This window comes from Myxine glutinosa, unplaced genomic scaffold (assembly GCF_964187855.1).
Source record: "Myxine glutinosa unplaced genomic scaffold, kmMyxGlut1.1 SCAFFOLD_3180, whole genome shotgun sequence".
NCBI lineage: Eukaryota > Metazoa > Chordata > Myxini > Myxiniformes > Myxinidae > Myxine > Myxine glutinosa.
This window is the reverse complement of record NW_027619273.1, coordinates 5,473-31,196: the sequence shown is the minus strand read 5'-3', so window position 1 is coordinate 31,196 and position 25,724 is coordinate 5,473. Positions and strand designations below refer to the sequence as shown.

The following is a 25,724-nucleotide window of genomic DNA, read 5'->3' as shown; positions in this document are numbered from 1 at the left end:
CCAGAGGGGAGAGCAGTATTCCATTGAGCTGCGGATGAAAGCCTTGTATGTGTTGAGGAGCTCAGGTGTGCCAAGGAGCTTTCACCAAGAGCTTTCCAATCATCATTTTCACCATCATCAACCTTTCACTCACTCTCGTCACACTCACCACACTGTCTACAAACTCCTCAGAAAACAGGACACCAACACCACGCATGCCTTCCAGGCACCCTTGCCACACAAACTTGTATTTCTGTCCCTGCCTACCATTCACCATTCTCACACCACTTCCCTTCCATCTCGTCTCCTGCACACAACATATGTCCACTCTTCTTCTGACCAACACTTCCACCACTTCTCCTGATCTCCCTGTCATTGTCCCTACATTCCATGTCCCAAACCTCAGAAACCGATCTCCACGTCGGGCGTTTCGTCGTCATAAATGGAGTGATTTCCACCGTTGCTTTGATCGGGTTCCCCACCTTGAGTTTTGACGAGAGGGATTGGGGTCCCCCACGGGGTACTTCGGGCTGTACCCTGCCCATATGTAGTTGTAATTGTCATGGTTCTCTTTTTGAGGCAATGTTTTCATGGCCGGATGCCCTTCCTGACGCCAACCCTTTTAGTCGCCTCTTCCGACATGCAGGGATACGGTGTACCTATTCTAAACCGGGGTACACACCGGATTTTGCAGGAGTAATGATTTTGGAAATTCACTCCACACATGTGTTACATGAATGTCAACCAAGGGGGATTATCAGTCTTATATCCTCCAAATGCTGAGTGCCAAGCAAGGGAGCAGCACATACCATGTTTTGAGTCAGAATCGAACCACTGACCTCCCAGACTCAAAGTGGATGCTCTAACCATTATACCACAGTCTGATGATGCCACCATTTCATAGTCAAACACAACATTATAGTTATAACCTGAAAAATAACAGCTACCAAAAACACAGCTTAGATACATCAAGTCAGATGATCATCTATCTATCGGCCTTTAGACTAATCCTAGAGAGCCTTGAAAACACTATCAAGAAGCTGGACTTGTGCTTTCCTCGTGCTTTGCAAATAGTATCCAAACATTATTATGGATGTGAAATAAAAACTATGAAAAGGATTGAGGAAGGAATGTTGACAACTCCTGTTCCCGAGACACAAAATGTTGAATGTAAGCAACAACAAATATAGTAGTTGGTTGTATTACCTGCTGCTGGTGCGCAGAATAGTCAAAAAGACCCACAGTGTTCTGAGTTCCAGGATCCATGGTGACTTGCGTCCCAGGATACACAAATTGTAGAGGGTCCAAGCCCATCGGATCCATCATCCCCGATGCATCCATGGTCACCGACTGCGGCTCCATTCCTCCAACGCCAAAATCTTCAGTCGATTTTCCGACCCCAAGCATCATGCCGGCACTGGCAACCAGGGGGTCTACCCCAGGCTGCCCAGCGGGAACCATGCGATCAGAGACCTCAGCAGCGGGAGACTGACAAACTCCATGTGTTACACGACTAAAAGAGAAAAGAAGCCAGGCAAACAACTTGTGAACGACTGGGGTTGTACAATGGACTGTTCAAATACAGTTATAAAACTTGGTGATTCCCAATACAGTTGGGTTAGAGCGATAAACAACAAGAATACAGTAGGTGTCAAAGTAAGAGTACAAGCAATCTCTGACAAGAAGCTTAATGAGCAAAGAAATACAGGAAACTCGGATAATTAAGAGGTTGGCTGCAGAAGTCTCACCTCTTCAACTTCTGAATCCCTACGGTTAGGTTAAAGAATTCCATATTCCAGGATTCCACAAGCAGCTTACCCAAAGTCTTTGCCAACATCAAGTTCCACTCCGTTTTGTAGAGCCAGTCCATTAGCTTTTCCAACAACCTCCACTTCTCCATCTGTCTTCAAGCCCCCGGCTTTGTCTTCTTCAAAAACCCCAGGCTTAATGGCCCCGTTCTTTTCACCCTTGTCCCCATCAACCACTTCAGGCTCACCTCCTCCCTGTGGTGATCATCAAAATGCTTCAACAAGGAAGACATTAAATTGGCAGCAAGCATGATTTTCTTTAACAAACAAATATTTCAGAGATAGTTAGTATATAATCTATCTATAATTCCAGTAATCTCTGTGTGTGTGTTTGTATGTTTGTATGTTTGTTTGTGACCGCTGTTTCTCGACAACCACGGGTCCGATATACTTTAAACTTGCCAGGTATATTGCTGGGGACCCGAGGATGTGCCTTTTCAAGGTTTGAAATTAATCGGACAAGTAGTTACCGAGCTATGGCGATTTAGCCGTTCGCCGTTCGCTTTGGCGTTGCGAATGGACCAAACCATTTCATGTAAATAGAGGGGGGGGTTCTGTGGTCGTTGCGAATGGACCAAACCATTTCATGTAAATAGAGGGGGGGGATTGTCACCGTACTCGCAAGCCGTTCGCCGTTCGCTTTGGCGTTGCGAATGGACCAAACCATTTCATGTAAATAGAGGGGGGGGATATAATTTTAGATATATATATATAGTACGGGCATATATATAGTACGGGCATGCCCTAGTATATACAATTAACTCAAACTATTTTATAACATGTTATTTGAAATGTACCACTGACACAGTGCACATAAAAATTAGTTTTAACTTGTATGTTTTCTCTCAAAAATCACAAGCTATCACACACTGCGACAAGATTGAGTGATCTGTCTGTCTGTCTGTTTGTTTGTCTGTGAACAAGATATCCCAAAAAGTTGTGGACAGATTCGGACGAAATTTGGTAGAGGGGTAGCGTATGTGACACGGACGAAATGATTAGATTTTGGTGAAGATCCGGATTCGGATCCGGCTAATTGAATTTTTTAAGTGATTCTTCACCATTGAGAGATAGGGCTAAAAACTATACATAGCAGGATATCTCAAAAAGTTGTGGACAGATTTGGATGAAACTTGGTGGACCGGTTGGGTGTCTGACAAGGAAGAATCGATTCAATTTTGGTGAAGATCTGGATCAGGATCCGGATAGTTTAGCGTGTGACAAGTGTAACACACCCGAGTTCACCAAGTTTCATCGTATCCACCGATAACCTTTTGAGATATCATGCTATATATCATTTTTGGCCTGATCACTCAATGGTGAGGAATCACTTTAAAATTCAATGATCCGAATCTTCGCCAAAATCTAAGCATTTCGTCCATGTCACGCACAAACTCCCCACCAGATTTTGTAAGAATATGTCAACAACGTTTTGAGATATCTTGTTCACGGGCACAGACAGGCATACAGGGGGGAAAACAACCTCTGCCCACCTTCAGTGGCGTAGGTAACCACAGAAGCAAACCTATACAGTTTGCATCAGGTAAATCACTAAAGTGAACGTGAAGGTATTATTGTATTCCAGGTTTCTGTCAAACATATGGGGGATAAGAGGTGGTGGTAGGAATTTCTAAAAATAAGCAGCCCTGAACTGTTCAGGTAATCATCATGACTAAACAAAAATCACCATGGCTGGCCACTAAAACAAGAAAATTCGAGATTTACATCGACATATTTAAGTCCACTCAATGAATATCTGAAAGTCTGATGAATGGAACATGTCCTTCAATCCTGGAAAATCTCATTGCCACACCCCATCGAGAAGGATCACCAAACTAATACGCTTGTTTATTTCCATGGTCAGCCACTGGAAATAGTTCCGTCTCTTGAACTTATAGGATCACCACCAGACGTGAACCTTCCTGGGCTAACCACATAGCAAAACCGGCCTCCAAAGCCAGCATCACTCGGCACTTTTTTTTTTTTTTTTTGTATACAGAAACGAGGCTCGTGAAAGAGCTAACATTTATCAAACAAATAAATCAAACAAACAAGCAAACAAAGTATATAAAAAGGGGAGCGGTAGACAAGATGGGGAGAGAAGGGGAGGAGGCACACAAACACAACATTTGAGAGCAGGGACATCGGGAGATGTGTGGGAGGGAGAGGGCTTGGGGGGAGGCAGGATAGGTATAAAACGCAAGAACACCAAGGACTTCCAGGAAGGAAGTTGGTATTTCAAAAAATTGGATTTGGGGTGAAATTAGCGGGGGTAGAAAAGATCAAGGTTTTGGATTGGGGACGATAAGAGATGGTGGTGAACAGCTGTTTTAAAGACCTAGATGGAGGAGTGGGATTGAAGAGAGTGAGGGAGTTTGTTCCAGAGGTGGGAGAAAAGAGGAATGAAGGAGTGAAGGTGAGCAGAGAGTCTTGATTTTGGCAGTTTAACCATAAGAGGGTTGCAGGCAGATCTTGTGCGACCTGTAGGGATATTTGGGAGACAGAGCCCAGAGAGAGCTGGGGGAGCAAGGCCGGAGAGGAGTCGGTAGAAGACGGAGAGACCACCAACCTGCCTGCGGTGAGTAAGTGAAAGGCCCTCGGAGATAGTGTCATCGCGGGAGATTCCAATGATTCTGAACGCTTTGGTTTCAACAGCGTGAAGGCGAGCTAGGTGTGAGGCAGGAGCACCAGCCCAGAGGGGAGAGCAGTACTCCATTGAGCTGCGGATGAAAGCCTTGTATGTCGTGAGGAGCTCAGGTGTGCCAAGGAAGGACTTCGCACGACGGAGGATGCCCAGTCGGCGACTGGCTTTGGAGGCCAGCTTGGAAATGTGGTTTTCCCAGGAAAGATCATGGCAGATAGTGAGACCCAAAAGCTTGAGTGACAGAACTTCTTGGAGAGCATTATTCAGAAAGTAGATGGGAGGGTTGTCCAGTCGGTCTTTTCGGAGAGACATAGTAAGAGTGTGAGATTTGTCAGGATTGAAAGACATGTTCCACTCGTTTGCCCAGTCTGTGATTTTGTCCAGGTCTGCAGAGAGTGAGGAGGCTGCAGACTGCCGATCTGAGGGATGAGGAATGGAGCGGCAGAGAGTGGAGTATCAGCAAAGAGATAGAGAGGATTTTCAAGAGAGTCAGAGAGATCATTGATGAAGACCAGAAAAAGCACAGGGCCTAGAACACTGCCTTGTGGAACTCCAGCCTGAACAGGAAGAGGAGATGAGAGAAACCCATTCAGGGCCACAAGTTGACTACGATTAGAGAGGAAGTCCGCCAGCCATGCGTGGAGATTTCCATGGATACCAAAGGAGGAGAGTTTGGTGAGCAGAGCGGGGTGCCAGACCGTATCGAAGGCACGTGATATGTCGAGGGAGACAGCTCTAATTTCCTGTTTGGCATTGAGGACCTCCATCCATTGTTGAGACAGCAGAAGCAGCATGTCCAGAGTAGAGTGACCTGGTCTGAAACCAAATTGATGATCAGAGATCAAGCCATTGGAGAAGAGGAAAGATTTCATATCCGAAGCAATGATGGATTAATTATGACGAATTAAATGATGAAGCAATGACCTCTATCAATCCAACTGCTCACAGTCTCAAAGGCCTTCGCCCGAAGCTCAGTGGATTACCGCTCTCACCTATGAGCTGGTGCCACAGTATCACATCAGTCTTGCCTGGATTCCAGATATTTCAAATCAAAGTCCCTGAACATTAATGGAATGTCCTCTAGCGAGGCCAAAGTACAAGGTTTGTTGCTTCCATAATCACAGGCAAGTCAGTGGTCCCTCTAACCATTGCCAAACAATAAGTGAATTGAAGAGACCACCTCAAGCTAGATTACCGTATTTTCACACAAATAACCTGACCCCTTGTAAAATCCGCACCTGGCGAAAAAAAAGTGCACAAGGAAAATTTATGGCACGCATAACCCGCACACGGGTATAACCCGCAAGATCTCCACATTTCTTGTCAAACACAGATTTCTTGTCAAGGGGCCATTCAAAATTACGTAACGCGTGTTTTTGCCTAAATATAGCACTCCTCCCATGCCCTTGGAACACGCCATAACGGACTCCCCCTAAAATATTACGTAACATTTGATGAAGACACCCCTCCCCCTATTTTATACCTCAATCCCAGGATGCTATTTATCCCGTTGTTTTTTTTCCAGTTACTATGAACTCATGGAGTTACTTTGAGTAAAGGTGGCACATTGTGCCATCAATAACGCCAAGCAACATTCAGGATCCCTGTAATGACGTCATCGGACTAATCCCTCAGAGTGGTTTGTAAATATTTCACTTGCCTTTATTACCTCTGCCCCCAAGTGGATGGAGGTTAGGTTTTCACCCGTCTATTTGTCTATGAACAGGATGTTTCAAAAAGTTGTGGATGGATTTGGACAGAAGTTGGTGGAGAGCTTTTGCATGTGAGAAGGGCGAAATGATTCGATTTTAGTGAAGATCCAGATTCGAATCTGGATCTGAGAATTTTTATGTGATTATTCACCTTTGAGAGATAGGGCAAAAATGATATATAGCACGATATCTCAAAAGGTTGTGGACGACTAATTACAAAAGTTGGTGAATGAGTTGGGTAAGTGACAAGAACAAGATGATTAGATTTCGATTCAGGTCCGAATCCAGATCTGGCCTATCAGTGGGATACAAAACGTAAAGTGTTCAGCCTGGTGGAGGTATGCTCTCTTCCGAGTGCCGTTCTAGTTTGCAGATGAGATTTAAGTATCCGTGGTAATAGCAATGATCGAATAGTCATAAAAACTGCACCCACAATTTTAATGTTGCACTTTTGCCATTAATAATTTTCATTATTATTTTGCAACATTTTATATTGTACAGATCTTGGTGGTATAAAAATCAGTTTTAATAAAATCGTACAATTTAAAGGATATGAATATACAAAATAGAAACTCTTCTCAGGAAAATGACATCAGTTTTTCTTCAGTCACCAGTTCCATGGGCCGTTTAACCCGAAAAGGACTGGGGGAGGGGCAGGGGGCAGATATCGAGCACCATGCGCATTAGTCAGGGCCCTTAGGGATATTTTGGGGCCGTTTGGTTCAAATTCTTCCAAAAGCACCAAATTTGGCCCAGATGTTGCCCATGCCATACTCTTTCGATTTTTGACGGGCGCCAAGATGGGCGCCCCCCCCTCCCCCCCCCGGGAGCCCCATATTGGCGAAATACTAAATGGCCGCCACCCGGATTAGAGGAAAATCAGTTAAATAACCAAAAGGGTTGGAATCATGTATGATACCACTTTTCAGGGGTTTTCGAGGTCGAGGAATCCAATTATGATGTTATTTTGATGATTCGACGTCAAGGTCAACCCTCAAGGTCATCTTAAAGGTCATTTTTGAGTCAAACATGTCGGTTTTTGTTTTTTTTTGTCAAGATTTACGCGAGGTTCACCATTTTATATTTCTGGGTTGGGTAATCGAACTCTGACCTTATTTTTGACAATTAGAGGAAATATTTACATATCTATTTCCTAATTTTCAGGCATATGCAGTTCATCAGTCTAATTACAAAGGTACGGATTTTGATGTTTTATGAACTGTATGCCATATCCTTGTGTTTAATTTTTGTGCGATCATGATCCGGGTTCATGTATACATGATTGTATACATGTCATAAATATGACGTCATAGGTCATGTGACCTGGCGGCCATATTGGATTTTATGAAAACCTTAAAAATTTATCCCTGCCTTCATTTTTCGATCGATTCATTTTGAACTTGACCACTTATAGTACGCCATGTGATTGGATGCATATCCTAATTATGACGTCATAGGTCAGGTGACATGGCGGGATGGACCGGTATGGTCCCCGGATCATACCGCCCTTGGCGCCCGTCAAAAATCGAAACAGTATGGCATGGGCAACATCTGCGCCAAATTTGATGCTTTTGGAAGAATTTGAACCAAAATATCCCTAAGGGCCCTGACTACATGCCAAATTTGGTAACGATCGAACATTCTGTAGCGGAGATCTTAGAAGGGCATCATGCACCCCCTTCCCTCCTTCCAGTCTTTTGCGCCTCTGAAAAAGCCCAGTCCTGTTATGGCTAAACAAAGCGATTTGCTTTTATCATTAATGTCCAATAATTCATGACATTCAGTCGTTACTTATTCAATCTCAACCAATCTCGACAGGAGGAATAAGGGTCACACGATGGAGGTTGTAGCGACTTCATGTGCCCCCCCCCCCCCCCCCCCCACCACCACCCCAAGGGAGTTTTCCCCACTAAGGGGGTTGCGTGTTGAGGTGTGTACCCGTGTTAAGATAGCTTCATTGTGGCGTTTTTTACAAGGTCGCTTCAAATAACAAAAGTAATAACGCTATTGATAATAGCATAATATTAATGCTATTATAAATCAATATTAATACGAATATCAATATCCCCCAATCCCCAAGGGGTTTTTCCTCCTTTAACAAATGCCATGTTAAACATGAATAAATAGATTATCCTTCCATTTTGTGGGAGCAACCGCTTCTACCATAAATAAAAAAATATTATAAACCACAAACACGTACGATTACCTTCACAAACAGTCGCTAATGCTGTTTAACACTAAACTGAAAGAAATTTGTTGGAATCCAGTCATCCGTGAGGCAATCTATACTTGTATCGTTGATGAACACACCAGAGCGAAGATCTACTGCAGCCTGTGTACCCCACAATGGTTAATAACCGACCCTTCCTGCCGCTTCTGTGGAGTTCTTCCAAGGCATTTCGCGTGGCTTTTTCCCAAAGCCGCTTCTCGTTACAAAAGTACAAACAACACTTATGACAATAGCATAATATAAATGTTATTACAAAACACTATTAATACTGTTGCGGTTTTGAGAATAAAGATAACCCCCCTCGTAGGTAGATGCACCACAACATGTAGCCTCGCTTTAGTTCAGTTATTTCTTATTAAATGTAAGCGTCGTCTCCTTTCCTGTGTTAGTTTGCGTTGAGCAGGCCAGTGAGTTAGGTGTTCTTTGGGCTGGAATGCCACATGCTAGGCCGAGAACAAATCTGGCAAGGCCGAAGGGAGGAGCTGCAGGGGAGTGGCCGGTAGGCGGCAAGCATCCAATCGGAGCTCAAGGGGAGTGGCTCACAACGACAGCGAGAGGAGGGGCTTGGAACATTCGGGTAAGGCTGGGGAGGGGCCATATAAGACCTGGCCCCGAGCCCCCCGTAGCAGAGTCGCCCAGCCCCTCAGTCAGAATCGGTGAGAGAGTCATAATCGGTGAGAGTCTCCCAGTCAGAGCTTTTGTCACAGCACGAGTGAAGCCCCTTGCTTGTTATAGCCTCTCTGTACACGAACTCCCCCCATGCCCTGCGCTCGGCTGCTGCCTGTGAATAACGCGCTCGTGAGGACGATACATTCCGGGCCACAGACACGCGATCTCCCTGCCTGCGCTCCCAGCACACGTGCCGTGAACATCTGAGGGCCACGCCCGGCGAGCTGTCCGGGAGTGAACGGCGCCAAGGCACGTTTGGAGCGCGAACTGTCCTTCCTTCTTTTCCCCTGAGTGAGTGAGTGGGCCCTAGTCCGGGCTTAAGTTAAGACTGATTAAGCTTGCTCTGTGTCTCTTCGCCTTGTATAGTTGTAAATAAACCTGTTCTTCCTTCCAATTGATCGTTCCCGTCATTTCACTATTGGCCTAGCATCGCACAAATAAAACCGCTCAAATCGGGTTCAATAAAAGTAACGGCACAAGTCACGTGACACGCAAACTGCTCGGCATATCCGATTAGCGTGGCTTGTGCGAGGTCCAGTCCCCGTTCTCGTGGCAAGGCGTGGGTACCGAAGGTACGTGTGGAGTCGACCCGATACCCTTCCGCACACTCGCTACGGGGGTGGCGACTCGGCCTCGTGGACTCGAAGACCCGAGAGGGAAAGGGGGTTTAACCCCCCTTCTGTACGTCGACGGGCTTCGAGAGATCCGCAACAATACGAATGATACCCCCACCCCCCCTGCACAATGGGGGGGTTTCTTCTTTGGAGAAATGCTGTGTTAACGTGTATGAACAGCTTATCGTGACGTTTTCGTGGGAGCACCCCTACCAGAACTAAAAAATATTATAAACCACAACCACATTTGATTACCTTTTAACAGTCGCTACTGCTGGGTAACACTAAACTGAAAGGGATAAAACCAGGGGTGTGTTCAGTTACCAAGCAGCAAACTAGCGCTTGCCAAACCAGCTGTTCCTTATCAACGGTGTTGAATGGAGTGCTTGCTCGAATGGTTAAGCCACTTGTCGAGTGCTCCAAAAGATACTTGGTAACTCAACACACCCCGACACGAGATTTACTGTAATCTATATACCCCACATACACGATGTAGTGAGCGAGCGAGCACGCACGCACGCGCACGCACGCACGCACGCACACACACACACACACACACACACACACACACACACACACACACACACACACACACACACACACACACACACACACACACACACACACACACACACACACACACACTGCAGCAATTGCTTGTGGTCTGCAACTATGTATGTAATTAAGAGTGATCGTTGTCAGGACTTTTCCAATAAATACTCCTCCCTATGTGTTACAACCAGTCAAATTACACGTTTCACCCCTGGAATGGTGTTGGGAAAACGAAAGGTGCTAATACAAAATGCATCGTCAGGATAATCGCTAAATTTCTGTCCCTCCCCCCCACCCTCACCCTCAACCATATAAAAAAGGCTACGCTTTCACTTCTTCACATGCACTTAAATAGAAGGGACGATCACCGATATATTTACATTAGCAATGTCACCAAATGAATAGTGTAAATTACCGACAACTCTTTGTTTTCTTATAATGCAACACGGAAATCTCCACACGTATTGCCTGGGCCACTGCCACGAGAACGTGACTCTCAATCTCCCTCACAGTTGGCAACACTTGCAGGTGACAATAACAAACCACAAACACTTCCTGTCCAAACTCAATACAAACGCCACAGGAACATTGCTCGCATTTAAAATAAAAGGCTCATATTCATTTTTGACCCATTGCATTCAGACAAACTCAACAAAGCCAGATTGAAACTGAAATGGTTTTCAGAGCAACCTTGACAATTTGCAGCTTTAGTTCAGCATGTACTATATATAAATCACAAAAAGAATGAATATAACCAAATAAATAAAATCACAAAATTTAGGCTGGGCCGCATTGGGTATCCCATAGCAGTGGGAATGACATGAGAAAAGAAGCCGGTGAATGACGAGCAGAACAATTTCATAATTCACACTGCAGCATAAGGTAATGAGGGGGTGAGGTGGTGGGGGGTTGGGGGGAGGCGATGATCCCTTTCACAAGCTAGAAAAAAAAGGTTGTGCATCATCCACTCGTACTTCTGCAGTCCTTTGAGGTCCGTGTTCACCGAGCAAGTCTCTCGTTTGCAGATAATTACGTTTTAACGAACATTATTCTTTTATATAAGGTGTTCGAAAAAGACCTGGACAACTTTTGTTGTTAATATATTTAAAACCACAAATGATACAACGGATACCCTTTGGTGCACAGTGCATTCAGAAAGTATTCAGACCCCTTCACTTTCTTCAGATTTTGTTATGTTGCAGCCTTATGCTGAAATCGTTTAAATTCATTTTTTCCCTCATCAATCTCCACTCAATACCCCATAATGACAAAGAGAAAACAGGATTTTAGAAAGTTTTGCAAATTTATTAAAAAGAAAAAACTGAAATATCACATTGACACAAGTATTCATACCCTTTGCTACGACACTTTAAATTTAGCTCAGGTGCTCCCATTTCTCTTGTCATCTTTGAGATGTTTCTACACCTTGATTGGAGTCCACCTGTGGTAAATTCAATTGATTGGACATGATTTGGAAAGGCAAACACCTGTCTATATAAGGTATCACAGTTGACAATGCATATCAGAGCAAAAACCAAGCCATGAGGTCGAAGGAACTGCCTGCAGAGCTCAGAGACGGGATTGTGTCGAGGCACAGATTTGGGGAATGCTACCAATAAAATTTCTGCTGCATTGAAGGTTCCCAAGAGCACAGTGGCCTCCATAATTCTGAAATGGAAGAAGTTTGGAACAACCAGGACTCTTCCTCGAGCTGGTCGCCCGGCCAAACTGAACAATCAGGGGAGAAGGGCCTTGGTAATCGAGGTGACCAAGAACCCGATGGTCACTCTGGCTGAGCTCCAGAGATCCTGTGTGGAGATGGGAGACTGCAATACTTCACCGATCTGGGCTTTATGGCAGAGTGGCAAGACGGAAGCCTCTCCTCAGTGAAAGACACATGAAAGCCCACAGAATCTTGTTTCTCACAGTCTGAGAGTCCTATAGGTGCTTTTTTGCCACCTCCAAGCGGGCTTTCATGCTAAATTACAAGTGTCATAGCAAAGGGTCTGAATACTTATGTAAATGTGATATTTCAGTTTTTCTTTTTAATAAATTTACAAAACTTTCGAAAATCCTGTTTTCTCTTTGACATTATGGGGTATTGAGTGTAGCTTAATGAGGGGAAAAATGAATTTAAACGATTTCAGCATCAGGCTGCAACATAACAAAATGTGAAAAAAGTGAAGGGGTCTGAATACTTTCTGAATGCACTGTATGTGATACAGAAACTCAAAGTTTTGTGCACACCATCAATACACTTCAAAGTGACCTCCGTTTGTCATGCACAGGACATCAAGGCAGTGCACGGGTTCTTGCCATGTTCGGCATAGCATGTTTGCATCCATCAGCGCACATGCAGCTGTGATCCAAGAACGAAGATCCTGCAAGTTTGCCACTTTGGTGTTGTCGACATCATCTTTGACAAACCCCCACAGAAGAAAACCAAGGGGGGTCATGTCTGATGATCGTGGGGGCCATGCAGTTGGTATGTCTCGGCCAATCCAGCGACCTGGAATTTTTTCATTCAGGACGGCTCGAACGATTAAGGCCCAATGAGGAGCGCCGTCATGTTGAAAAATAACATCGGAATGCGGGTCTTCAAATTGTGGGACGGCGAATCCTTCCAAAATGTTCATGTAAAATGTTGAGGTCATTGTATCCTCGCAAAGAAAAATGGACCCACCAAGTGGTCATGGAGAAGGCCACACCACACATTGACCTTAGGACTATTACGTATGTTAAATGACCATGCAAGTATTTCCAGAGCCCCAGATCCTCACAGTGTGCTGGTTGACCTTCCCTGATACGTGAAAGCAAGCTTCGTCTGTGAACATGACATTTTTCAGTAAATCTTCATCATTCTCTATGCAACTTTGAAGTGGAGACAAAAGTTGGACAAGACCACAACATTGAAGTGGGACAAATCGTTGTGGACCCAGATGGAATTAAAGGAAGGTGGAAGAGATAAATGGAAATGCTGTTGAATGCAGAGAATGAATGGGACGGCAACGTCCACATTACCCCAGTTTTATGACCGGCAGAGAAGATAACTGAGAAGGAAGTTGAGGAAGCGATAAAAGCAATGAAGAGTAGAAAAGCAGGAGGGCCGACGGGAGTTGTGGGAGATATGTTGAAGGCAGCAGGAAGTTGGGGTGTGAAGAGAATGACAGAGATCTGTAATCTGGTGGTGAAAGAAGGCCGCATTCCAGTGGATTGGGAAACGAGTACCCTCGTGCCTCTATACAACGGGAAAGGTGACCCTCTGGACTGTTGCTCGTATCGTGCGATAAAGTTATTGGATCATGGAATGAAGGTATTGGAAAGGGTGTTGGAGAGGAGGACAAGGAAGAAAGTGAAGATCGACGAAATGCAGTTTGGATTTATGCCAGGAAGAGGAATGACAGACGTGCTTATTGTAAGGCAGTTGCAGGAGAAGTACATGGAGAAGAGGAAGAAGTTGTTTCTTGGGTTTGTTGATCTGGAGAAAGCATTCGATAGGGTTACACGCAAAGTAGTGACATGGGCATCGTGGAAGTTAGGAGTGGAAGAATGGTTGATCAGAGTAGTGATGGCAATGTACGAGAGAGCGCGCACAGCTGTAAGGACGAAGGACAGGGACAGTGGTGAGTTTGAGATGAAGGTGGGAGTGCATCAGGGGTTGGTACCAAGTCCACTACTATTTGTAGCTGTGATGGAGGTGCTGGATCGGAATGTAAAGGAGGGTTTACCGTGAGAGTTGTTGTATGCAGATAATCTGGTGTTGATTGCGGAAAGTATGGATGGACTGAAGGAAAAGATGAACAAGTGGAAGGAATGTATGGAGACAAAAGGTCTGAAGGTGAATATCAGAAAAACGAAGGTGATGGCAAGTTGTAAAGCATGTGGTGAGGTGGAAAGAACTGGGAAGTGGCCGTGTGCTGTGTGCAGGAAGGGTGTCGGAGTGAACTCCATTCAATGTACAATGTGCGTTGAGTGGGTTCATCAAAAATGTAGTGGTCTGAAAAGGTCATTAACCAGTGTGGCAGCTACATTCAAGTGTAAAGTGTGCACAGAGGGAGCTGCAGATGGAGGAAATCTTGAGTTGGATCTTGGAGACAGCGTGAAGCTGGATGGTGTGAAAACATTTTGCTACCGAGGAGACACACTGAATGGAGAAGGTGGATCAGACTCGGCAACGGTTGCTTGAGTGAGATGTGCATGGAAGACGTTTCGGGAACTGCGTGGCGTGCTGACGAGGAGGGGAGTGTCGTTGATGCTGAAGGGAAAGGTGTATGCTGCATGTGTGAGAAGTGTTATGATTTATGGGAGCGAGACATGGGGAATGAATGTAGAGCAGCAACGAAGGCTGGAAAGGGTGGAAATCCGAATGGTGCGATGGATGTGCTAGAGTATCGTTGAGAGAGGGGAAGACAAATGATGAATTGCGAAAGACGATGGGAATAGAGCCTGTGGTGGATGCTGTGAAGAGAAACAGGTTGAGATGGTTTGGTCATGTGTTGAGGAAGGATGAAAGTGACTGGTTGAGAAGAGTGATGGAAATGAATGTAGAATGAAGTAGAGGATGGGGAAGGCCGAGAAAGACTTGGCTGAAGATGGTGGAAGAAGAAATGCAGTTAAGGGGGTTAACAAGGGGAGATGCACAAGATAGGGCAAAATGGAGAAGATTGTCATGGGGCCCGCAAGGCAAACCCCCTCTCTAGCAGGGAAAATGGCCTTAAAATGCCTGTTGTTGTTGTATTCTCTATGCAACTGAGCATTTCCAAGGCAAAGGCCTTGTGTTTGAGTCCGTCATTACTTTGAGTTCCTGTCGAATCTGCACCTTATATGCATAAAGCAGTCTTTTATGCAGAATCCTGTGTGCAGTGGTGGTTGGTAATCCCAGTATTCTGGAGGCATGTGGGATTGATTTTCTGGGACTTTGTTGAAATGATTCATGCACTCGTTCAAAGTCTTCTGCACTTGTCCTTGGTTAAAAAAAAAAAAAAAACCACCTTTAGAGGCCATTTTTCCCCGCAAGCGGGGGTTGGCCTTTTTCGGGAACCGTGGTAGTTATTGTTTTTCGGTCCCCTTTTTGAAGCAATGTTTTACGGCCGGATGCCCTTCCTGACGCCAACCCTTTTTGCCGCCTTTAACGACAAGCAGGGAATTACCAGTGAACTGGTACTCAATTAGCCGACCTCGGAAGGATGACAGGCTGAGTCAACCCCCCTGGCGTTAATTCAGCGATCGACCGGGTTTCGAACCCAGGATCCTAGGATCCTAAGCTGACACCCTAGCCGCTAGCCCAACACCAGGGTCCTTGGTTGAAGGATACTTTTCTGTTTCTGTCACATGCTAGTCTCCTTAAACCTTTCGTACCACTCTCTGATACTAGTCCACGATGGCGGATTCCTTCCACACCTTGTACGGAAATTATGCTGAACTTGTGTATCGGATCTCATCTTGATGAACCATTCAACTTACTGAGCTTTCTCCTGTGTCGCCATTTTCTTTTCCATTAAACCACCAGACCTGAAAATAAAGAAAGCTTTATGAGTTTATGTATCATATAAAACAAAGGGTATCGTTTTATCAATTGTGTTACTAAATATATTAACAACCAAAGTTGTCCAGGTCTTTTTGGAACACCCTGTACATCCTAAGCTTCCATGCTCTTGTACTATCCAATTAACCTTAGCAGCACAATACCAACGAAATAGTTGACACATCTGACACATTATGAGGAATTCAACGGGGAAGAGATAGGGAAAAAAAAATTAAAAATGGCTGCTCCAAAAACAAACCCCCAAAAAACTGCTCTTAATCCTCACAAGAGCCTCATTTCCAGGTGAACTAGAACGGCACTCTTCGACGTTGTGACGTCGATCGATATACCTCTGTCCACATTATTACATCATTATACATACTTGTACCAAATTTAGCTTCAATCCCTTCAGCCGTTCTTAAGTTATCGTGTCGTCAAAATAATTTTTACTTAATATGATCTTTGACCTCTTGACCCCAAAAACTCAGTTTATGTTTACATCATGATACATACTTGCATCAAGTTTGATTTAAATCTCTTCAGCTTTTCTAAAGTTATCACATTTTTACCTGACATGACTTCAGATCTTTGGCCTCTTGATGACATCATCCAATCAGTTCATCTTTGTATCATATATATACTTCTACCAGGTTTGTTAAAAATCCAATCACTGGTTCACAAGTTGGCCCAGTAACAATCTTGACCTTTGATCTCTTGACCAAAAAAAATCTAATCAGTTCATCTTTACATCATTAGACATTCCTGTACCAAGTTCGCCTTCGATCCCTTCAGCCACTCTTAAGTTATCGTGGTAACGAAATAATGGTAACTTAACATGACATCTGACCTTTGACCTCATGGCCCCAAAATCTAATCAGTTCATCTCGGCATCATAATATATAATTATACCAAGTTTGGTGAAAATCCCATGACTGTTTCACAAGTTAGCTCAATAACAGGATTTTTACCAAACATAACCCCTGACCTTTGACATGACCACAAAATCTAATCAGTTCAACTTCACCTTGTTATACATACCTGCACCAAGTTTGACTTGGATCCCTTCAGCTGTTCTGAAGTTATCGTGGCAACGAAAACCTATCAAGATGGACAACCCAAAAACATAATGCCTTTGGCGACGTCGTCGGCAGAGGCATAAAAATCTGAATTATATTCTCTCCCAGCATCGTTCAGGTAAATAAAACTATCTATAGACACACGCAATCACATACATGCAATCATGATACAAAACCAGAGGTTAGCAAAGTGGGGTTTTCATAAACATTGTTTTATTTAATCATTTTAACATATGAGTGCATTTGGCATCATACTTTGATGAGATGGTTAATCAATTCTATCTTTACCAGAAGTTTGGTAAACACACCACTTCATAGTGCAAAGGAACGTTCGCACCTTCACATCAAAATAGTGCATTTTCATAAATGGAGGGGCATGCTTGGGGAGAGTAAATTAAATAAACAAATAATATAACCACAACAAGAAAGTCACTCAAAGTCCATCTATCTATTATGAAGGCATGAGGTTGGGCAGTGTGCCAAATTAAGAACATAGGTATTGATACAAGGAAAAGAGGAGGAATAAGATATGGGAGGGGGTCCGGCAGAGTGCGGGAGGGGGTCCGGCAGAGTGCGGGAGGGGGTCCGGCAGAGTGCGGGAGGGGGTCCGGCAGAGTGCGGGAGGGGGTCCGGCAGAGTGCGGGAGGGGGTCCGGCAGAGTGCGGGAGGGGGTCTGGCAGAGTGGGGGTGGGGTTCCGGCAGAGTGCAGGAGGGGTCAGGCAGAGTATGGGAGGGAAAGGAAATAAGGTTTAGAAGATAAACCAGTCAGGGGAGGGGAATGGCAGGGAACAGGCATGTCTGCAGACTACTGTGGTGGGAAGTCCAAAACTCCACTACATTGGTGTGCACAATAAATAGATTGCCTCTTACTCGAAATAAATAGATTGCCTCTGACAGAAAACAGAAAAGTAAACAGAAAACAAAGATGTGATCTTCACAAAGGAACATAAAGCTAAAAAGAAAGAAAATGTATGAAATCAACAGGATGTTGATCGAGGTATGCAAAGCACCATGGGAAGCAAGGTGAGCTGACATTTCAAGTGTTAACCCTTCAGGCAGTAATCCTTTCTCAGAGCAAAAGACAACGGCCTTCACGAGCAGCATCAGTTTTTCATTTGACAACAAGTAAGAAGAAAGAAGAAGTAAGTCTTCTACCGACTCCTCTCTGGCCTTGCCCCCCCCCCCCCCCCCCCCAGCTCTCTCTGGGCTCTGTCCCGCAAATATTCCTACAGGTCGCACAAGATCTGCCTGCAACCCTCTTATGGTTAAACTGCCAAAATCAAGACTCTCTGCTCACCTTCACTCCTTCATTCCTCTTTTCTCCCACCTCTGGAACAAACTCCCTCACTCTCTTCAATCCCACTCCACCCTCCAGGTCTTTAAAACAGCTGTTCACCACCATCTCTTATCTTCCCCCATCCAAAACCTTAATCTTTTCTACCCCCGCTAATTTCACCCCAGTCAGGGGAGGGGTCCTTGGTGTCCACTTTTTGAAATACCAACTTCTGTCCTGGAAGTCCTTGGTGTCCTTGTGTTTTATACTTCTCCCTACCCCCCCTTCCCACGCCTCCTCCCCCCAAGCCCTCTCCCTTCCACACATCTCCCTGCTCTCAAATGTTGTGTTTGTGTGCTTCCCCTTCTCTCCCCATCTTGTCTTCCGCTCCCTCTTTTTATATATTTTGTTTGTCTGGTTGATTTGTTTGTGAAGTAAATGTTAGCCCTTTCACGAGCCTCGATTCAGTATTAAAAAAAAAAAGAAAAAAAAAAAGGCTAGGGGCAAGGGGAGGGGAAGACTAATACTTACAAAGCCAACTTTGCGCATCCTCGAATCCAATTTGTCACCGGGTGATGAGCTGAGGACATACTCCACCATGCTGACCCCCAAACCTCCAGTCTCAGAGCGTGGTGAAAGCACCGAGCCAACTTCGCTCCCACCACCTGCAAATCCACCCTGCCCCGGCCGCCTCTGCACCATAATCGGTTGCGATACAGCGTGGTCTGTGCAGCACACCACCCGACATACGTTATTACAATCCACTAAACATTTAATAAAACATTACATAGTTGCCGAGCCAAGGTACATCTCCATCCCAGGGCCCCTTATAATGGTAAACTGTAAAGTTCATCAGGATATCAAGTTGGATGGTGTATTTCCTGCAGAAAAGCAAAGTAGATACCACACTTATAATCACCAAAAGCATTGACAACACATCCAAGCCTGAATTTAATCCTCACAACCTATGCATGCATATTTGAGCACATACTATTAAACGGCACATGGCATATAAAAGCGTCTGGCAAACGTCGCACAGATGTCTGCTAGGAATTGGTTCAAGAACAATATGGAAAATCTGAAGTTGCCAGCACAGAACCCCGACTTGCAGCAAATCAAACCACTCTGGGACAACGTGGACCGAAACTGCTTGCTTTGAAAAAGGAAAGGCACAATGTTGCTCAATATCGCCAAAAAAAAATTGGTTCTGAGCGTTATCGATAGTGGGACCGTATTACAAAACCAGACGATTGTGAATCAATAACCCATTTGATTTCCCAATATGTCTGTATGCAAACCAGTCAGCACTGATCGTCTAGTTTTTTTGGCTTAATATTTCAATGCAATGATAAGCATTGATAAAGCCAAAAGGTAGGTAGGTAGGAGAGCAAGTAAAACAAACCAACAGTGATAAAAGCGAACAAATAAAGAGAAATCAAATTTCAAAAGCATATTACCTACACATTACAAAAATGTCACATGTAACTGCACTGAACAATAGCCCTTGCCTCCAGTTACAGACAACAGGGTCGAATGAGCCTGCGGTATTCCAAAGTGCATCATCAACCAAGCATGCAATGATGTCTAAATGCATCTTGCAAACATAGAAATCTGGCATATAAAACACAAAATGCTCTCAAAACTTCATAAATATAGTGTTCACAAATTACTATTCCAAATTCAAACTGTAATTAAAAAGAAAACGATGAAATGGGAGACAATTATGCGGGTTGCTGCATGCTACAGGTTACCTCCGCAACCCAAGGTGGACGGAGGTTATGTTTTCACCTGTTTGTCTGTCTGCCCGTTTATTTGTTTGTCTGTGAGCAGGATGTATCAAAAAGTTGAGCGAATTCAAATGAAACTTGGTAGACAGGATGGGTGTGTGACAAGGCCAAACTAGCTTTTGGTGAATATCTGAATCTGGATCCAGATACTTGAATTTTTTTAAGTGATTCTTCATGATTGAAAGATGGGGCAAAAAACAATATATAGCACGACACCTCAAAAAGTTGTGGACGGGTTGTGACAAAATTGGTGGATGAGTTGGCTAGGTTAAAAGAACAAGCTAATGAGATTATTTTGTTTTAGGTCAGAATCCAGATCCGATTTTGGTTTCGGTCCGGAGCCAGATCCGATTTTGGTTTAGGTCCGGAGCCAGATCCAGCCAATCAGTGGGATACAGAAAGTAAACTGCCCAGCCTGGTGGAGGCATCTGCTCTACCAAGTGCCGTACTGTTTTCTCAAAGTTGTAGTGACTTTATTTCCGTTTCTAGGTGTCTCCTGGGACACGTGACATCAAATTTACTGCAAATGGCATCCCCACGAGAAAAATAGGTCTGTTGCCTGGTTTAAAGATGTTATATCCGCTAAATTGGTTCAACGGAGCTTCAGGATGACCTAGATGTGAGGCAGCCACCATCGAGGAAAATAATTCTTGAGTGGCACAAAAATTATATAGAGACCGGTAGCATTCTGCACAGGAGGGGGGCAGGCCGGTCAAGCACAAGTGGTGAGGATGTTGAACACATTCCTGAGTCGTTCAAGCGCAATCCCCACAAGTTCATTCGGATTCGGATGAGGATCTTGACAATAAATCTTACAAATGTTCTTTCACATGCAGCAAACCGCATTGCTTAATCCTATTTCATTATTATTATTATTATTTATTACAGTGTGAATTTGCAATGGTAATTTGTGGACACCATATGTAAAATCACATGTCCAATTTTAAGTTATATACGAGGTGTGTTCAAAAAGTATGCGACCTTAATTTGTCGTGCGTAAACAAATGAAGCTAGGGAGGCGTTGATTGGTGCACGTATGTAGGCGATACTAATGCGCACGCGTGAATTTTTTCCCACCTGCAGAAGCTGTCATTCGACGGCAGACCGCCGATGAGTGAGGAAGTGTAAGTGAGTGCCGTCGGATTTTCGTTTTTGACAAAATGACGGAAAAACTTGAACAACGCTACTGCATCAAATTTTGTGTAAAGCTTGGCGATTCCCAAGTGGAAACGATCCGCAAGATTCAACAGGCCTTCGGGGACGAAGCAATGAGCACCACACAGATAAAGGAGTGGTACAACCGCTTCAAAGATGGCCGCACATCAGTGGAGAGTGAAGCACGTTCGGGTAGGCCCTCAACATCCCGAAATGAGATCGTCATTGACCAATTGAGGACCCTGGTGATGCAGGATCGTCGAATCACGATCAGAGAACTTGCAGACGAGGTGGGCGTCAGCATTGGATCCGTTAATTCCATTATGAAGGAGGATTTGGGCTTCAGGAGAACCTCAGCGAAGTTCGTACCAAAGCTGCTAACGATTGAGCAGAAGCAACTCCGTTTGGAGATCGCACAGGACATGCTGGAGACTGTGAACAGCGATCCCAGCTTTCTCAAAACAGTGATCACTGGCGATGAGTCCTGGGTTTATGGGTACGACCCAGAAACCAAGTTGCAGTCATCACAATGGAAGCATCCAACATCCCCGAGGCCAAAAAAAGCAAGGCAGGTCCGCAGCAATGTCAAAGTCATGCTGACCGTCTTCTTCGACTCCAGTGGCATGGTTCATCACGAGTACGCACCACACGGCACAACCATCACCAAGGAGTATTACCAAGAGGTTCTGCGTCGCCTTCGTGATGCTGCGCGACGCAAACGGCCGGACCTGTGGGCAGCGGGCAATTGGCAGCTCCATCACGATAACGCACCGCCCATTCTTCACATTTGATACAGAGTTTCTTGGCCAAACACAACACACCTGTGCTTCGTCAGGCTCCCTACTCTCCCGACATGGCTCTGTGTGACTTCTGGCTTTTCTCCGAGCTGAAAATGCCCCTGAAAGGGACCAGATTTCAGTCCAGAGAAGACATCATGCGGAATGCGACGGACCAGCTGCGCGCCATCCCAAAAGAGGCGTTCCAGCGCTGCTTCCGACAGTGGCAGAACCGTTGGGAGAAGTGTGTGGCAGCCCAAGGGGATTACTTTGAAGGAGATTAGGGGAAGTTTGTTGTATCTGGATACGAGTATTTTTTATGAACAAAGGTCGGATACTTTTTGAACACACCTCGTGTATATATATATAAACCTCAATTCCTTCTCAAATTACTGAAACTGCAATGTACATTTCACAAAAACAACATTGAGAGTGCCATTGAAGGATTTTATACAAAGCCAGCAGGTGGTTATTTAATCATCTGGCAACAATCTTTAAACAAAGTGATCAAATGCTGATATTAATTAACTTGGCATAATCACACACTTTTGAACGCAGGCTTGCTTGCATCTATCGTGAGAAATCACACCCTTTATGATAGTGGAATATATAAAAACATGGAGCCGATGATACTCTAGGTCCCCCACCTTTTGAGGGGTATGAGGAATAGATGTGTGTAACATGAAAGCTAAATTTTTAACGGTTTTTTGAAATATCGTGTAGACAAGCAAAGTCACCGAGATGGTTGCAATGGTAACATAATCAGCCAATCGCAGACGTGATCTAATCAGGTTGAGATAATGTCATGAGGAATAGATATCTGCAATATGAAAGCTAAATGTTCAACCGTTTTTGAAATATCACGCATACAATAGTACATGGACGGATTTATCAGTCGGTAGGACGGAGCTCATTTTAATGTCCAGCATCTCAGACCTTGCCGGAGGAGCAAGGGACAAAAAAAACAAAAAGATTGTATGCTTGCATACCATACATATGCAAGAATACCAACCATTACACTCAAAAAAAATCTGAAAAATAATCAGTTATCCAAGTGCTTGTCATCATCCCCACTCGATTCCTTTCTTGCATCCTGAGCAACTTATTTGCATCAAAAAATCCTAAATAGATTACATTCACTCACCAGAAGAGCCCCAAGCAGTCTCTTGCCATTGGTCTTCAAGGAAAATGCCCTTGGGCGCATCTTTAGCCGGTTCCTCGGTACCCCAAATCTTTTTACTCGGAAGAAGTTGCTGCAAGAAACACGGGCAGCAGCATTGAAGGTTGTTTGGAGCAAGCTCTCTTGCTCCAATTCTCTCCAATTGTAGTCCATCAGAAATCTCCAATTGTAGACGGCAAACGGTAAAACTGTTTTGCAGTTATCGATGTATATGAAAATACAGCATGAGGATCAACAAAATCAAAGTATGCTGAAATCATTGAAAGAGTCACAAGGTAAGAGTTCTAAGAACCCAATCCCAATGTATTCACCTGCACAAAAGAACCCCTCCCTCTTTCCTTCTAACACAAGCCGTGCCAACCCGTCGCACCGCTGACGGCTTTAATCAAAACACGGCATGTTGTACTTCACAAATATGCATGTTTAATGAGTGAAGTCATGAAAAATGGAACACTTATGTAAAAATCAGCAGTGGAAAATTTTCTACCTTTAAACAGTTTGTCTGTTGCTTTATTTTAGAGTATGAGGGTCCACGTGTACAAAAATAATGATTAGAAGATAACGGCTTGCCTTGCTTTTAAAATGGAGGCTTGTGAATTAGACAATTCAATCTTATGTCACGTCCGTCACACTGATAAGATCATGTGCCTAGCAATGTTTACCTCTAATTAATATTATTTTCTTGGCATTTGAAGATGCAGAGGGGTGAAAACTATCAGAAAAAAATACTAAGTGTAAGTCTGTGATGGAAAAATGTAACATTGGTTTGCTGGTGTTGCCATATTGTGTCCCTCTGGCCTCTACCACAATCTACCATGAAAAGTTTTCCTCTGGCAAATTTTAGGGGTCATGAGTACAAAATACTCTCAAAATCTATTGTATGCCTCATGTCTTTATATGATATACCCCTCTTAGTTCACAAAGTACAGTGTATTTTAACATTAAAGGCAATATCACCTCAGTGTGACGGACGTGACGTAGTTGTGACGGACGTGACATAAGCGACAATGTATGGAAATCATAAGATACTTGTTACTTTTCCATAATAAATGACAGTTTGCCATGACAGAAATTCTTTACATGATACCAGTCTTTCTAAAATCTATGAAAGCTGAGAACAAATAACAGAAACACATCAAACATGTCAGTTGTAAACTGTGACAACCTGACAACATGAAATTACATCAAGGTAAGTGAAAATCAAATTTTGACACTCAACAAGGATAGTGTCACCTGCAGTTGGTGACAATCATGCTGTTGATTTATTATCAACAATAAATGGCTATTTTCCACATTACTTGCATTATGCACCACCATGTCAAGCCAATTACAGGCCTATGTATCAAAGACATGAAAGATAAGTGAGCATGACCAAGAGGAATAATTGGCAACTTTGTGCTGAAAACTCAACAGACAGTGTGATCAACTCCTGATTTGGAGCAAGTCTGTTAGATGGTAGGCACAATCCTGTAGCAGTTCATTTCCTCTTTCCAAATTCAGTTTTGATCCTGTTGAGGGCTGGGACTTCCAGTGGGTCAACTCCAGTGAGGTCTAGCGGGCCACAGAAAATTTCAAATGGGTGGACACAATCTATGTCATCATTTCTTGGCCACTGGAAGACTGTATTCTCATTTCTGGTGTTTTGCGAACAAGACCGTTTGTCATTTCTGGTACTTATGTCACATCCGTCACAGTGTGACGGATGTGACACTTCAGGGGACGGAATCATTATTTTCCCCTTCTACAAATTAACATGAAGGCACAAATTAATCATTTGATGTTTGAGAATAGCTAATGGTTGAAGCTGTCTCAGGCATATTTTTTTCATATTTTTGTAACTCTTACTTTTTGAATAAATTATGGTGTGACGGACGTGACATAAGGGGACGGAAATTTTTTGATGATTTTCTCATACTTGGAGATCTCGCGAGATCTTGTCGAGGCGGTCACGGTTTTTCGAAGCTGTTCCACGATCGTCACGCACGCTCGAAGTTAAGTAATTGTCACATTTGTATTTTTGTCGAAACTGTATTTATCTTACGTGTGTGTACCTTTTGCATGTCCCTGGGAAGATTATTATCGGTGTTAATCTTTCATACCTGTAAAAAATAGTCGAGTATTTCGCGCCACGTGGCCTAGTTGTTGAAGCTTCCGACCTTGAGGCTTGGTTCTCTCCGGGCATCCAAAGCGGTTATTTTTTCATTCGTGTGTTTGTCAAATTTCAACTTGTTATTTTATCGTCCATGTGTAATATTGTTTGTTTATAGTTAGTTTTGGTTTGAATTTCCTGTAACTCGTAATTAATTAATCGTGTTCTGCTCCGGGTGTGCGGCCTTGTACCCCTATGGGTGTTTGTTTACTTAACTCCCCTACATCGTGTTCTGCATGGCTCTTAGTTTTTTCCCTTCTACCCCGAACATAATACTCTTTGTCTAACGTTTTAAATCCCCACCCCCCCCCCTCCCCCCCCCCCCAAACGAGAAAAAAAAATTATTTTTCCTTTCTCCACGTGTGCTGTTTGTCTCATCCTGTACTTTCTGTCCAGGTGTGCTGTTCGCCCCGCCCCCATTATCTCCTTGCCATCCACCTTTTGCCCTGTCCACGTGACTCGTGGTGGTCCCTCTCGGCTCTCCCCCCGTTGGTACTTTGTGCATATAAGATTGTTTACGGTTCTGTTTTAATATTATTTAAATATGTATAAACTTTCCCCTTCAGTGTTTTATTCAGTGGTATATTACAACACGC

The 25,724-nt window shown here is 44.0% G+C and overlaps 1 protein-coding gene across 1 annotated transcript; it reads right to left on the bottom strand.

Moving 5' to 3' along the window:
- Nucleotides 1-1,185: 1,185 nt before the first annotated feature.
- LOC144889372 (pumilio homolog 1-like) lies at nucleotides 1,186-23,052 on the bottom strand (the record flags this gene model as incomplete). Its single annotated transcript, XM_078769578.1, is given in 5 exon segments — nucleotides 1,186-1,492; nucleotides 1,798-1,982; nucleotides 15,672-15,719; nucleotides 18,613-18,806; nucleotides 22,944-23,052. Coding segments are annotated over 5 exon segments (843 nt in total), but the record flags the coding sequence as incomplete, so codon positions are not given.
- Nucleotides 23,053-25,724: the final 2,672 nt, after the last annotated feature.